A 13599-nucleotide genomic window follows, 5' to 3' on the forward strand; every position below is an offset into this window, starting at 1 on the left:
TTTGGTTTCAACACACGAATTTTTATGGTTTAATACATGGACATAAACAACATTGTGCTTGACACACAGAAACATAAACCGTTAGATCCCATGGTAACAAAAAAAAGATTTATTTACTGCTGCACAATGAGATCAGGTACAAGTTGAGGATATAACCGAAATAAAACAATGGTCAATTCTTTGGAAATGTGGATTACAAAAGGAAACGGGGTGGTAGTGCACTCTGACAAGTTTTGAGGTTCATTCGTTCACAATTTATCTTCTTCAATGTGTTCTGCCATTAGTCGACCTCTTCTGACTGATGTATTACGCTCATCTAAAGAAAAATATTAAAGATAAAAAGAGTTAAATATAATTAGAGACCAATTTTCTCTCTTACTTCTGAAGAAACAACGCCTTGCATATTTTGGAATTTGTTTAACATCCCATTAGCTAGTTTCTCGAAGGCCTTCGACGCTGATACGATAGCCTCAGTTTTCGTTAAACTAGCAGCATTACTGGCTCTTATTTCCTTTAAGAATTCCTGGTCCATCGATGAACGGTCCATTTCAATTTCAATTAAACGGGATATTGATTCCGGATGGGTAATCCTAGCGTTCCTGGCTCTGGACTTCTTGAGTGGCGGAGGAGTAGACGGATTGGAGTCATCATCCCGCATTTTGGAGGAGTCAGCGCCTACGCCATGCACGTGTTTGAGCGTTGAGGCATCCGACAATCCTAGAAGTTCATTCATCTTAGAGAAAAACGGCCACTGAACCCTTCGGCCCTTTTCACCGTCGACATTCTGATCATTTAGCTCGTTGAATCTCTTCTTCATGGCTGCAAATTTAACACTGCATCTTTCAGCTGTAGTCTTCACTCCTCTCTTTTCCATTTCTTTATTGACCTAAACGGCATTGAAAAATGGTGTTAAATTTAGTTTAACCAAATTCATATTTCAATTGGCAGAAAACTAATAACAGTGTCCATAAGAAAAGGAAGGAAGGAAAGAGGGAGTAGGGAGGAAGGAAAGACTGAAGTAAGGAAGAAATATGAAAGTTTAGGAAGAGAGAGCAATATTTTTGAAGTATGTCACCTTTTCCCACAAAGTGGCAGTTCTTTCCATCTTCTTGGAGAAACGAGGCTCATAAATTGCATAACATTCTAGTAAGGTACTGACTTCATCAAAAGTCCATCGCTGAACCCCAGCACCAGCAGTACCAGCAACAGCTGCTGCACCTGAATTTGATTGACCTGCTTAGTGTGCAATACAAAGATTGCGATGAAAAATGTAAATGATAGCATATGGGAATAAAGCAAAAACAAAGAAGATAAATGAATATAATTGTACCATTGATCTCTTCGTTGACAGGGGCCTCAGTCCTTATAGCAATCGGCACTAAATTGTTTCTTGGTATTGCACTCCTTTTCTTGTCGATATGATTGTTGGCTTGGGCAGCTTTTGGCATTGGTGAGAGAGCACGATTACTTCCAGAAGTTGATGGGACTAATTTCAGCTTAGTGGCTTCTCCTTCCCTAACTGAAATACACATCGAAATTAGCACCAATACTAAAAACAAAACTAATAAAAATAAAATACCTATTTCAAAACTGAGAAATTTGGGATCATTTTCTGCAATCTTAGCTTGCACCTTTTTAACAAATTCCAACCTTAACGTGGCATCTGCAACAAATTCATGCATAACGTGTACTTTACAATTTTTGAAATAAAACGATGCTACAAAAGACTAAATTTACCTTGTTTGATGCGAGTTTCGAATTCCTTGCTGTTAATTGGAACACGAAAAAGTCGGCCACAATATTCTACATCAAAAAGGAAATAATTTAAATTTTGTGCTTGGGTGTAAAGATTCGCCATTTTTTGTCAAAAGATACGACAAAACGTCAAGTGGTTGCCAAATATATAGTCAATTTTTAAATGCAACATTGCCACAATAGCTTTAAGATTTTCAATTCGCTTTAATATCTTTTCATAAAAATTCGACGAAGCTAAGTAGCTTGTCATTTTCCAGAGGAAAAACAGGCTTTTTATTGGTGATAGGGCAAAGTCACGTGAGGTTCGGCAACACCGATTGGCTTACAAAAAAAGTGGTCACTTAACGAACCCCAGCAGTGTAAACCAAAAGAAAAAAAAGTTTGGATCTTCCCTAGCAAGACAAGTTTTCTGCTATGGGAGTGGAGAGTATTAATTATTGTATTTGGTTTTTATGTTCAATTTCGATTTCGTCTTTATTCTTCTTTTTACTTAGTATTTTCCCACTCTTATTTTTTTAACCCTGTTTGTTTTATTATTACCTCTTTTTGTTTACTATTTTTTATCTTGATTTTAATAAATTTGGTTGTCCAAGTAAAATTTCTATGCCTCCTTTTTTAACAGTTAGTCATCAACCAAGAAGTTGAGGAACATTTTAAAAATGTTAGATTATATTCATTTTGAAGCTCTGAGTCATCTCTTCCTTCTTCCTCTGTCCTCTCCTCGGTCATCAAGATCTTCTTGCGGTCGTGAAGAGTTACCACCGATCTTCCACTTCCATTTACCTCCGAAAGCTTATTAAGAGGAATTTTTCAAAAATTACAAATTTAGTTTTCTTTACGACTTGATCGAGATTCGAACCGCGATCCATGCGAATGGCAGCCTGGGTTGATGACCATTAGACCATCATTGTTATATTAATAGAAGGGAAAAAATGGGTATGATGGTAGCTCGCTATTAGTCTGGGAGCTGGGTGACCAAAAAATGATTTTTGTTTAGCAAAAGGTTTGAGGCTAAAATCTGGTTAGGGGGGGTATGACACACACGAAAAGCCACGTCTGTCGACTGGCGGCCGGGGCGTTCAAGCGTGACGCGATCCCGAAATCGGCGTGAACGGTAAAAAAATCAACTTTGTTTAGCAAGCCCAAATTATATCTTAAAAAATAGAGGGATATCAACTTTATTTAGTTTCCGACAGACAGACGTCATAATCTGGGGCCTTGGGGCCATCAGACGTCGGTGTGTAAGAAATTTTACGAAATTTCAGTAAATTGTGAAAATGGCAACGCTGCATCCTAAGCGCCTAATTTTAAATAGAGAGAGTTGGGGAGGATCTGTGAGTTTTTAACTAAGTAAATGTGAACAGAAAATGCATTTTTCGGTTTTTTAAATAAGATTATGCATTTATTTTGTTTAACTGATAATTTTTTGATTATTTGGTTAGTGTAATTTGGTTGCTAAATTTTTGGCGGTTCAAATTTCTTCCCTATGTAACCCGCTTTTTTTCTGCTCCTCTTTCGTAAATGCATACCGAACGTCACGGGAAACCCTTGACTAACATACGTTATGGTTTTCCCCTGTATTAGCATGGGTTGTTCCCCGCTTATGTGTATGCGCTTTGATGATATCGGAAACAAACGCCAATCGGAGCTATCGACCAATACTCGTTCTTCTTCTTCTTTCTTTTTGACGATATCTTTTAAGTATATATTATATAGCACCGTAGGACTATAATAGACAACTTCCAAATAATATACCTAAACTTCTTACGTTTTAATGACTCACTCCCTCCATTTCGAAAGACATTCGTTTTTCCGCCCGGAGTTTTTCAATTCTTTTTTCTTTTCTGTTAGAAAATATAAGACGGCATCAGGCCTAAATACCCATTAACCTATATTGAATCGAAAATGTCCAAGAGATTCTTTTTTCTTTTGATTTTTTTATTTGGATGCATCAATCCAATCACCAAACGTTTTCTCTTTTTTTATTCTTTCGAAATTTTGGTCTCTTGTGTGGCTTCTCATATCTTTTCCCGCGGCTGATTGTGTCCATCACTACTCTACGTATAGCAGCAGTCGTCTGTGCTTGAAAGAAGGGCCTGCCACAAGGTCGTGATTGCAATCACGACCGTATGCATGCATACGGAGCTAACCCCCTATGGCTTTTCGGAGTCAGGGTTGCGGTCCTGGAAGGTTGCGCTGTGTACCACCAATCGCCACCCAAAATATAAAAATAAATAAATTTCTATATAGTCGGGCAAAAATGCTCCGAGGGCTCGTGACCAACCTAAAACACACAGGACCGGGTCAGCAACAGCGTGTGAGCCCTTAAAAAATAAAGGCTGGTCACACAACCAGCACATCTCTATATAATAGTTGTAAATATGCCCAGCTCAATATCTCTCGGACGTGACAGACTCGAGTTTTCTCCGGAATCGAAAATTGGGCCGGACCCTCGATGGATCGCGTTATCAAATTTCTTATTTTTCTTCTATACGACATCACGTCAAGGTGACGGCAGTCAAACTGCCCTATTTTACTTATTTATTCATGAATCTTTCTCGCCAGCTTATTTTTTACTGAACCAAATGATAACAGAAAATACTGACGTGCTCGTGACGGTGTGACCAGCGCATCAACAGGTTGTTGCGATATAGTGGCACATCCATCTCTTTCCGCTCATTTATCATGTCTATTATAGTCCTACGGTGCTATATAATATATATAAGACTCTCTCTGTTGCGTCAATATAGCGAGAATAAGAAACCAAACGGTTGACATCGTTGGCCGTCGTCGTCGATCGGATCAAATTGGTCGACACCAACTCCAGCTGCAATAGCGTGAAGCGTCCGATTTATTCGATGCGGATGGGCAAGTGGTTGGCCGCGGGACAACCAGAGAGAGTCCCGTCTCTCTTCAACAGCACGGGGAAACTATACACAAGTAGGCCTATATGTAGCCTATAGTATAAATAAGTAATATACTTAAAAGATATCGTCAAAAAGAAAGAAGAAGAAGAACGAGTATTGGTCGATAGCTCCGATTGGCGTTTGTTTCCGATATCATCAAAGCGCATACACATAAGCGGGGAACAACCCATGCTAATACAGGGGAAAACCATAACGTATGTTAGTCAAGGGTTTCCCGTGACGTTCGGTATGCATTTACGACAGAGGAGCAGAAAAAAAGCGGGTTACATAGGGAAGAAATTTGAACCGCCAAAAATTTAGCAACCAAATTACACTAACCAAATAATCAAAAAATTATCAGTTAAACAAAATAAATGCATAATCTTATTTAAAAAACCGAAAAATGCATTTTCTGTTCACATTTACTTAGTTAAAAACTCACAGATCCTCCCCAACTCTCTCTATTTAAAATTAGGCGCTTAGGATGCAGCGTTGCCATTTTCACAATTTACTGAAATTTCGTAAAATTTCTTACACACCGACGTCTGATGGCCCCAAGGCCCCAGATTATGACGTCTGTCTGTCGGAAACTAAATAAAGTTGATATCCCTCTATTTTTTAAGATATAATTTGGGCTTGCTAAACAAAGTTGATTTTTTTACCGTTCACGCCGATTTCGGGATCGCGTCACGCTTGAACGCCCCGGCCGCCAGTCGACAGACGTGGCTTTTCGTGTGTGTCATACCCCCCCTAACCACATTTTAGCCTCAAACCTTTTGCTAAACAAAAATCATTTTTTGGTCACCCAGCTCCCAGACTATATCTATTAGCCAAGACTCATGTAATGCAACATGTGACCGCATGATATAATTGTATTGTTACTATAGTAATAAGTGTTACTTTAACTTAATCTAAACATCCACTCATAATATTGACAGATTATTAGTCAATTAGTTATAATAAGAATCAAATCATTTAAGAGAATAAAGGGAAACAGAATTTTCAAAACATAATAGTATGTATACTATTTACTTTCTACTATTTAACCTTGATTTTCTGTCTCTTTAACGTTTAAAAAAATTCCCGAAGGACATTACCGAAGGAATCTTGTCAAGCTGTGCGCGGAACAGTTATTCCTGTCAGCTCAGTTCATACTTCATAGTTAAAAATGTCAGTTTAATTCGAAGAGTGCCTCATTTGTGAAAAACCTTGGTAATAATTACAATGGTGAAAATGACAAATTCAAATGACAAGATTCATTTTTGTGTATTTACCTTACACTTGCTGGGTAGCCCCACTCAACCAACAGATGGAATTAATATGATATAAGGTTAGGTTGGTTTAAAAAATGGTTTAGTTTTAAATTTGGTGTCTGAAAGTTACCAGTTTGTAACGTGTTTTTCGCGGATGGAACTTCTATAAACTATAAATGCCCCACAAATGAGGCACTCTTCGAATAAAACTGACATTCGTAACTAACTCGCACACTTTGAAAACTGTCCAACTCGATAAAAGATCTCTCCCGTGCGTTAATTTCTTGGACGCGTATTGCGACCGCGAAAATGTAGCTGTCAGGTCGTCCATAATGGTGTAATAAGAGCCATTTATGCAAATCATGTCTTTTATAAGGCTCAAAAGAGCCAAAGGGTGCCAATTCTTTTGTTACCGTCATTGTTGCCATATAAGACAACTGTCTAAACGTGAGTTGCCAAATTTGTGAGCTGTATTGTCTCTTCATAGTCTTATTTTCGATACTGATGATTTAAATACAACATATTCGAAGATGGTTATATCAAATATGGTGTAGTGGTTATAATACTCGGGTGATAGTACAGGATGAGCAAGCATGTTCCAAGTTCAAATCCGGTGGCGGGCAAAAATTTTTCGAAAAAAAAGACTCTCGGGAGTTAATGCTATTGCGGGCACGTTAACAAAAAAAAAACAAGAGAAGGTGCCAAAAAAACCTTAGTGTTTTTATGTATTTAAAGTGATCACTTTTCTATGAAGTGAATGGTTGTAACCACATAGTCTTGTATAAGACTATCTGGCAACAGTGTTTCCAACACTGTAGCAGACAACTATTCACAAGCAAGTCCCGGCCGGGGAAACACGTGAAATTATGTTACAGTCCTTCAATTTAGTGAAAATCAACATACTTGGATTAACTTGACATTGAATTCGAAGAAAAAGTGCTACTATGGCGAAACCCTTTTTCCCAAAGGACTGGGAAACCCTCACGGCAGAAGATTTGGCCACTGCCAGAGCTAGATTGGCGGGATTCATCGAGGCCGTTCCGGATCGTGAAAAAGTTCTCCGTGAGGTAATAAGATTTTTAAATGCAAATCGTTCACCTGGAAGAATTGTATGTCACTGACGGGACATGATAGGCTGCATGTAACCAGTCATGAGCCAATTAAAATTTATTAAAATTTTAGCCAACAACGACGACACGACGACGTGATATTTCATATTGCATGTCCCAGTCATGAGTATTGCATAGTCGTTTGTTTGGCTGCTGTATCTTTTACCTTTATTTTCAGCAACTAAGTTCAATTTAACCAACGCCGGATAGGCAAGTGGCGTCAAATAAATTCAAATTTTTTAATGTAGATCGAGAAAAGCATTACCTTTCCGCCGGTGCTTTAATTAGCCAACATGGGCCCGTTGCCGAAAAATGTCAGAACCTAACGTGCTTAACGAACGTTATGTCTGAGAAAATCGAATAATTTGCGGTTATGATTCCACTTATCCTTTCACTAATTGTGCTGCATGTAATAGACATGAGCCAAGACTCAACCGCATGTATTCAGCCATGGGTTGCAGTAATTGTAGATTACTTTGACGATGTTTTCCATCGATTCTTTTTTAACCTGTGAGCTGCATGTAATCAGACATGAGCCAGGACCGACCGCATGTATTCAGCCATGGGTTACAGTAATTGACAGATACTTCGACGTTGTTTTCAACCGATCTTTTTAAACTAAAGCTGCATGTAACCAGACATGAGCCGGGAATTAAACGCATGTACACAGCCATGGTTTGAGAGAATTACACCAACAGTCGGACTGAATGTAACCAGACATGAGCCAAGAGAGAAACACCACCGATCCAATCTCTGAGAAACGTTTCTATCCGATCATAGGATATAGCCAAGATCTTTAGTCATAAGATGCTTGTTTACTGTAAATATGGAATTCTCCAATGACAACAACTGTTATTTGTTTGTCTATTACAGCAACTGGAAGCTACACAAAAGGCCCTGCTGCCTCTTCAAAATGGAATCCTTACATCAATAGCCTTGATTAATACAATGCCCGCCGGCGTCAAGAAACAAGCAGCCATGAATACTCTTGCCGAGTTCCGAAAATCGGATGAATCCATGCGAGATCGCCTCTTTGTACTACAAGTGTGGCGCAAATACGATCAAGAAACTGCCGACAAGCTTGCACAACGAAAGGCTGGTGAGTTCCTGGACCCGGAACTGGCAAAGGTGTTGGAAGAGCGGGAGAAGAAGATGGACCGCGAGAAACGTGAACGTGAGAGAGAAAAAGAGAGACACGGCAGCCGATCAAAACGCTACAAAGGTGGCGCATCCTACCACGGCGACTACTCTTTAAGCCGATCGGATCATGGACCCTACCAATCTACCGGACGTGGTGGCCATGGACACGGTGGTGGTGGCTATGGACACGGAGGTCGAGGTGGGAACACGAGAGACGGAAAACGACCAGACAAGTCGGAATTCAAATGTCATCTCTGCGGGCAACCGGGACATTTTTTCAAACAATGTCCAAAGCAACACAAGTAAACATTCCGCTGTCTACTACTAATGAGTCAATAAACAATAAATGTGTTGTACAGGAGACTTATACGGAATTTTTTATTATTTGTGTTCAACTACTGCAGTGAACTGGTAGACACTGGTGCCTCTGACACTGGACGGCATGTTGCTGAGGCAGACAGACCGAGGCCAGACGAGAGTTTTGCTCAACAAAAGAGCACTCCTGTGATAGAGTTCTATCCTGGTTCAATCCATTCAGAAGATGTCAGGGCTTTCTGGCAGAATGACCTACAGGCCGGTGAATGGGTTATGGACGTATTAACCCAGGGATATGTAATCCCTTTCGTTGAATCACCTCCAGCTTACGAGGAGGCCAACAACAAATCGGCTATGCAAGATATGCCTTTTGTTATTCAAGCGGTCGCTGAACTTCAAAAACGTGGAGTTATTGAGTTCAGAGACAAGAAGCCGCTCTGCGTATCTCCTTTAACGGTATCAAAGAAATTCGGCCGAGACGGTATAACCAAAAACAGACTCTGTTGGGACGGGTCCAGATGTGTCAACTTGTATGTAAAGGAACAAAAAGTTGTGCTCTCCCATCTTCGGAGGTCGTTGGAGATAACAAGAGAAGGGGACTTCCAAGTGACGTACGATCTCAAGGCGGCCTACGATCACGTCCGGATTCACCCGTCACAAACAAAGTATTTAGGTGCTGCCATACCAAAACCAGACGGTGGTAAACAGTATTTTGTCTTCTTATACCTTCCCTTTGGACTGTCCTCAGCTGTACACTGTCTGACAAAGCTCTTCAAACCTGTGAACGCCTATATTCACGAAAAGGGGATTCGACATTCAATTTATCTGGACGACGGCAGGATCGTCGCAGAAACAAAGTGCAAAGCAGAAGATCAACGTACGTTCGTCTACAAAGTTCTAAAATCTTCGGGATGGATACTGGAAGTCGAAAAATCCGACAAAGACGGAGATGCTAACCAGTCCAAGGAATACCTCGGATTCATTATCGACACTGCCATCATGACAGTCCGTCTTCAGGAAGCCAAGAAACAACGCATACTACAACAAGTTTCGGAGACGATCTCACACGGATCGAAATCGTTTCCAGCCAAAGAATTAGCCGGAACTATCGGGAAAATAGTAGCAACGGAACCGGCACTAGGGCCGATAGTTGTAATAGCAGCCAGGGCTTCTTACGCAGTTTTAGAGGAGGCCACACAACGGAGAGGATGGAATTCGTCGTTGGTGATGAGTAAAGAAGCTCAAGACGGCTTACAATTCTTCGTCGACAATTGCTCAGAATTTGACAATTCCCCCATTCGATCGGCGGCTACTGAAATTTCTGTCCTGTCCATCATCGGACCGCCCAGTTCATTCATGAAATCTAGTTTCGTCGCTAATCATGTGCGCACAAACGAAGAAAAAATCTGGGCCAGCGACGCGTCCGGATATGCAACCTGTGCCTACTCAATTAAAGGAGATCACCTTTATTTCCGTGGAATTTTAAACGAAGACGAAAGAATGTTGTCTTCCGGTCACCGAGAACTACTGGCTGTCGCAAAAACAATGGAATATTATGAACAAACAGGCACGTTCACCACCAAGGCCATCAACATCTATTGGCTCACTGACAGCCAAAACTTGGTGACTTTTTTGACAAAAGGATCGGGAAAACGTCACATCCAAAAGGATGTTTTTCAAATAATGATTCGTTGCAAGAGACTTAACACCAGAATTATCCCAATCCATCTACTACGAGACGACCCCCGAATTAAGATAGCAGACGATGGTTCAAAGACGACTGATACGGACAATTGGCAAGTCGATGACCAAACTTTCCAAAGGAACAGGACAAGATTTAAATTCACCATCGATCTATTCGCTTCCGACCGTAATTCAAAATGCCAACGTTTCTATTCCAATTTCTTTTGCCCTGGTACGTCAGGCATTGACGCTTTTTCCCATTCGTGGGATGACGAAGTGGCTTGGATCTGTCCACCAATACAGGAGATCATCAGAATTGTTAGACGATTAAAGACTTCAAGAACTACTGGAATTTTGTTCGTACCGAAATGGAAAACGGCGGATTACTGGGTGGAAATCTTTAACAATGAAGGCAGACTTCTGTGGCCTTTTAACTACATGGAAACCTGTAGGCCTTTCATCATTCAAGGAACTTACAATCCACATTCTCCATTTGCAGGGAAAACCAAATTTGAATTTCTTCTACTTTGTTTTGACTCACGTCTGTAGGACCAAACAATGTTTCGATTAAATAAATGACGAAACGGCGAATGTGACAAAGACTGCCAGTTACATTAATTATTATTTGTACAACTCAAACTTTCTTTTGCAACAACTCCGACATAGAGAGACGACTTGGGATGGAGAGATCAACATATTTGGCGGGCATTGCATCGGAACGCCACCCTCCCAGACGTTTCAGCTGTTTGTCAGTAGCTCCATGAGCTGCTGCTGTAGTCGCTCCACCTCTCTTTCCAGAATGCTCACCGTAGAGTTTCTCGTCGTAACCCAACAAGTTCATCAACTTCTTCAGGTCAGTCAAAGCCCCACTGTACGGTACAGACTTGGCAGGATTTGGGGAATTTTTGGCAGTACACAAAGGAACGAGATAACCATCGTAGGAAAGGCCAAGGAATCGGAAATAGTTCAACGTAAGCTGAACAGGACAGCGTTTAACGTCTGGATTTGAGGCTACTACACGCTCACCACCCTCGGTATACTGGTCGTTCTTCCCACCTTTGAATAAAATCCTCAGATGGGGCGAAGGGTCCGTGACGTAGTTGACGTCTTTTCTACAAAGCTTGACGATGTCGCTAAACCTTCCGAGAGTGTGATACTCCATCGAGATCCTCCATACTGTTCTCCTGAGAACAACAGACGCCCGCAGTCCGTCTCTTCCATGTTGAGTTTGGTAGAGGTGGGCATACATCTTGTCCAGAATTCACGGAAGCCCGGTAAACCAAAAACTTTAAAGTCGATTTACTCAGGGATGCGTTCATTTGCACAAACTTTCCCATACACCATTCGAATCGGCTTAACGAGCTCTATCGAATGGCGTTAAGTTTGATTAGATTGGAGATTCCGTGCCACTCTAGGCCACTGCCGGACGTTACGCCTGAAACGAAAAAATAAAAAAAATGAAAATAAAAACGAAAGATAAAAGACCGACGTAATATGAAAAGCAACGTTTAGTAACCAAGGACGAGAGATAAAATTGGGCAGGGGATAAATGTAAGCAACAGACTGTGTCACCTGTAAGGAATCAAACAAAAAAAAAGAAGTAACTAATCAAAGACAATAAAAAAAAAATGTAAAATGTAAAGGCGTAATTAAGAAGAAGAGAGGAAAAAAAAGTAGAAAAATTAAATGGAAAAAGACGAAACACACAAGTCAATATGGGGGAAAAAAATAATAATAAGGGAATGCGACCTGCTTCTCCACCAATTGTGACCCCTGGTCACGAGGAATAAGAAAAGTCGAGTAGAAGGAACTGAGGATTGAGGAAAACTTGTACTTCTGTTTCACGAACCAGCGAACTAAGAAGACAACTGAGGTCAAAAGCGAGGTCGACTTAGTAGTCATCCCCTATTTAAAGGGGATCATCGCGTCATGACGCGGGAAGTAAAAGACATTAAGATGGTCACACAGTTACGTTCGGTGAGACCCTTGGAAAAGGAAAGAGTTACCGGAAGGTAAATGGTCAAGAAGAGAAATCCTCTTCTTGACCTTAAGATAGAAAGCTAGAAGGACTACACGAGGAATCAATTAACTCGTGTGTGACCCTTTCAGGCCTATTCCTCGTGACAATATTACATTCTCTCGTGCTGTAAGATGTTATTATTCAATCCCAAAGAAACTCAAAACTTTCCACAATTAAAATTCCTGAGCAAAAATGTCGATGCAGCACCTGATTAACCCCAGAATTATAGGGTAAAACAACGAATTCCGGACAGCATCTCGGATACGCGAATGCCGGACAAAAAAGTCGATTTTTTCAATTTACAATTATAAAAAAACGACGAAATATTAACGAAAACTAATGAATGAATTTCAAAATATGACAGGGGATACACAATTGAGCCAAAGGGCATCTAAAAATACGCTGTATTAATTGAGTTATCATGAAATGAAATTTCTCAATTTTTCTATACGGCTGACAACTTTGGCTCTGTGTTGTCAGTTAGTAAACATATTTTACGGGGTAAGGAATTTCTAAGGTTAAAACAAGAAAAATCCCTTAACTAATTATATCAATCGATAGAGAATTGAAAGATCTACAATATTATATAAGGTTTTGTCGTTATTTTTAAGAATTTGCTTAAATATCGATGAAAATAGAAAACAGGCCAACACGCGAATGTCGGACAGCTGACGCGAATTCCGGACAGAAAATTTTGAAAAATTTCTATTTTCTGTTTTTTAATATGTCTATACATCAATCGACGCAGAATTGTAAGGCGAATCGATTGATGTGCAATGTTTATAAGTTTTTTTGTATAGTTTTTCCATTATTTAAAAAAAAAGATTTGAGCGACAAGAGGATCGAATCTTAGCAGATCCAAAAAAGCTGTCGTCATAATTTTTCTTTCCCGTTCCACTTGTTTATCAATATTTTTAAAAGGCGTAATAATTCAGTAATTTTAGTGAAAAAATTTTTGAAAAAAATCGAGCAGTTAGTTTTATAATGACTACCATTCCCCAAAATGGTGTATCTTTCGTCCGGAATGTTTCTTATTGTAAAATAATTAAAGTCTTTGTGATTTTTAATTTAATTCCCATGCCCGTAACCCCATTTTGCTTGAAATTCCCCCAAAAATGTTCGAAGGGCGTAAATTTTTTTTCAAAATCACTTATATGTAGCGTCAGTCTTGCTCCCATAAGGAGCCATGATGCGAATTCCGGACAGACTACATAGTCCGCTCGCTAATCGATCTTTATAGTTTGAGACAAGTATCGTTATGGCAGTGTGGGTTAAGGTCCGCTTGTAAACGTGAAGGTTGAACGTTCAAATCTCATAACTGCAATAACGTTAAAATTAAATAGCGTGATGGTAACAGTTAAGAATATTTTACTTATTTCAATAATTGTTACAATTATGTATTATTGAATATATTTATG

At 39.9% G+C, this 13599-nt stretch overlaps 1 protein-coding gene across 2 annotated transcripts; it reads right to left on the reverse strand.

Annotated features, from left to right (window-relative positions):
* Positions 1-86: 86 nt before the first annotated feature.
* LOC124190395 lies at positions 87-1897 on the reverse strand. 2 transcript variants are annotated; one of them, XM_046583039.1, is made up of 6 exons: positions 1738-1897; positions 1580-1663; positions 1331-1519; positions 1076-1233; positions 380-886; positions 87-316 (listed from the first exon to the last, which is right to left on the reverse strand). In XM_046583039.1, exons 1-6 carry the CDS (start codon positions 1856-1858, stop codon positions 281-283), a joined length of 1095 nt encoding a protein of 364 aa, XP_046438995.1. In that variant the 5' UTR covers positions 1859-1897; the 3' UTR covers positions 87-280. The 2 variants fall into 2 exon arrangements, with proteins under 2 accessions (XP_046438995.1, XP_046438994.1); XM_046583038.1 differs by having other exon boundaries at positions 1076-1236; positions 1738-1875.
* Positions 1898-13599: the final 11702 nt, after the last annotated feature.

This window comes from Daphnia pulex, chromosome 3 (genome assembly GCF_021134715.1).
Source record: "Daphnia pulex isolate KAP4 chromosome 3, ASM2113471v1".
In the NCBI taxonomy this organism is placed as follows: domain Eukaryota; kingdom Metazoa; phylum Arthropoda; class Branchiopoda; order Diplostraca; family Daphniidae; genus Daphnia; species Daphnia pulex.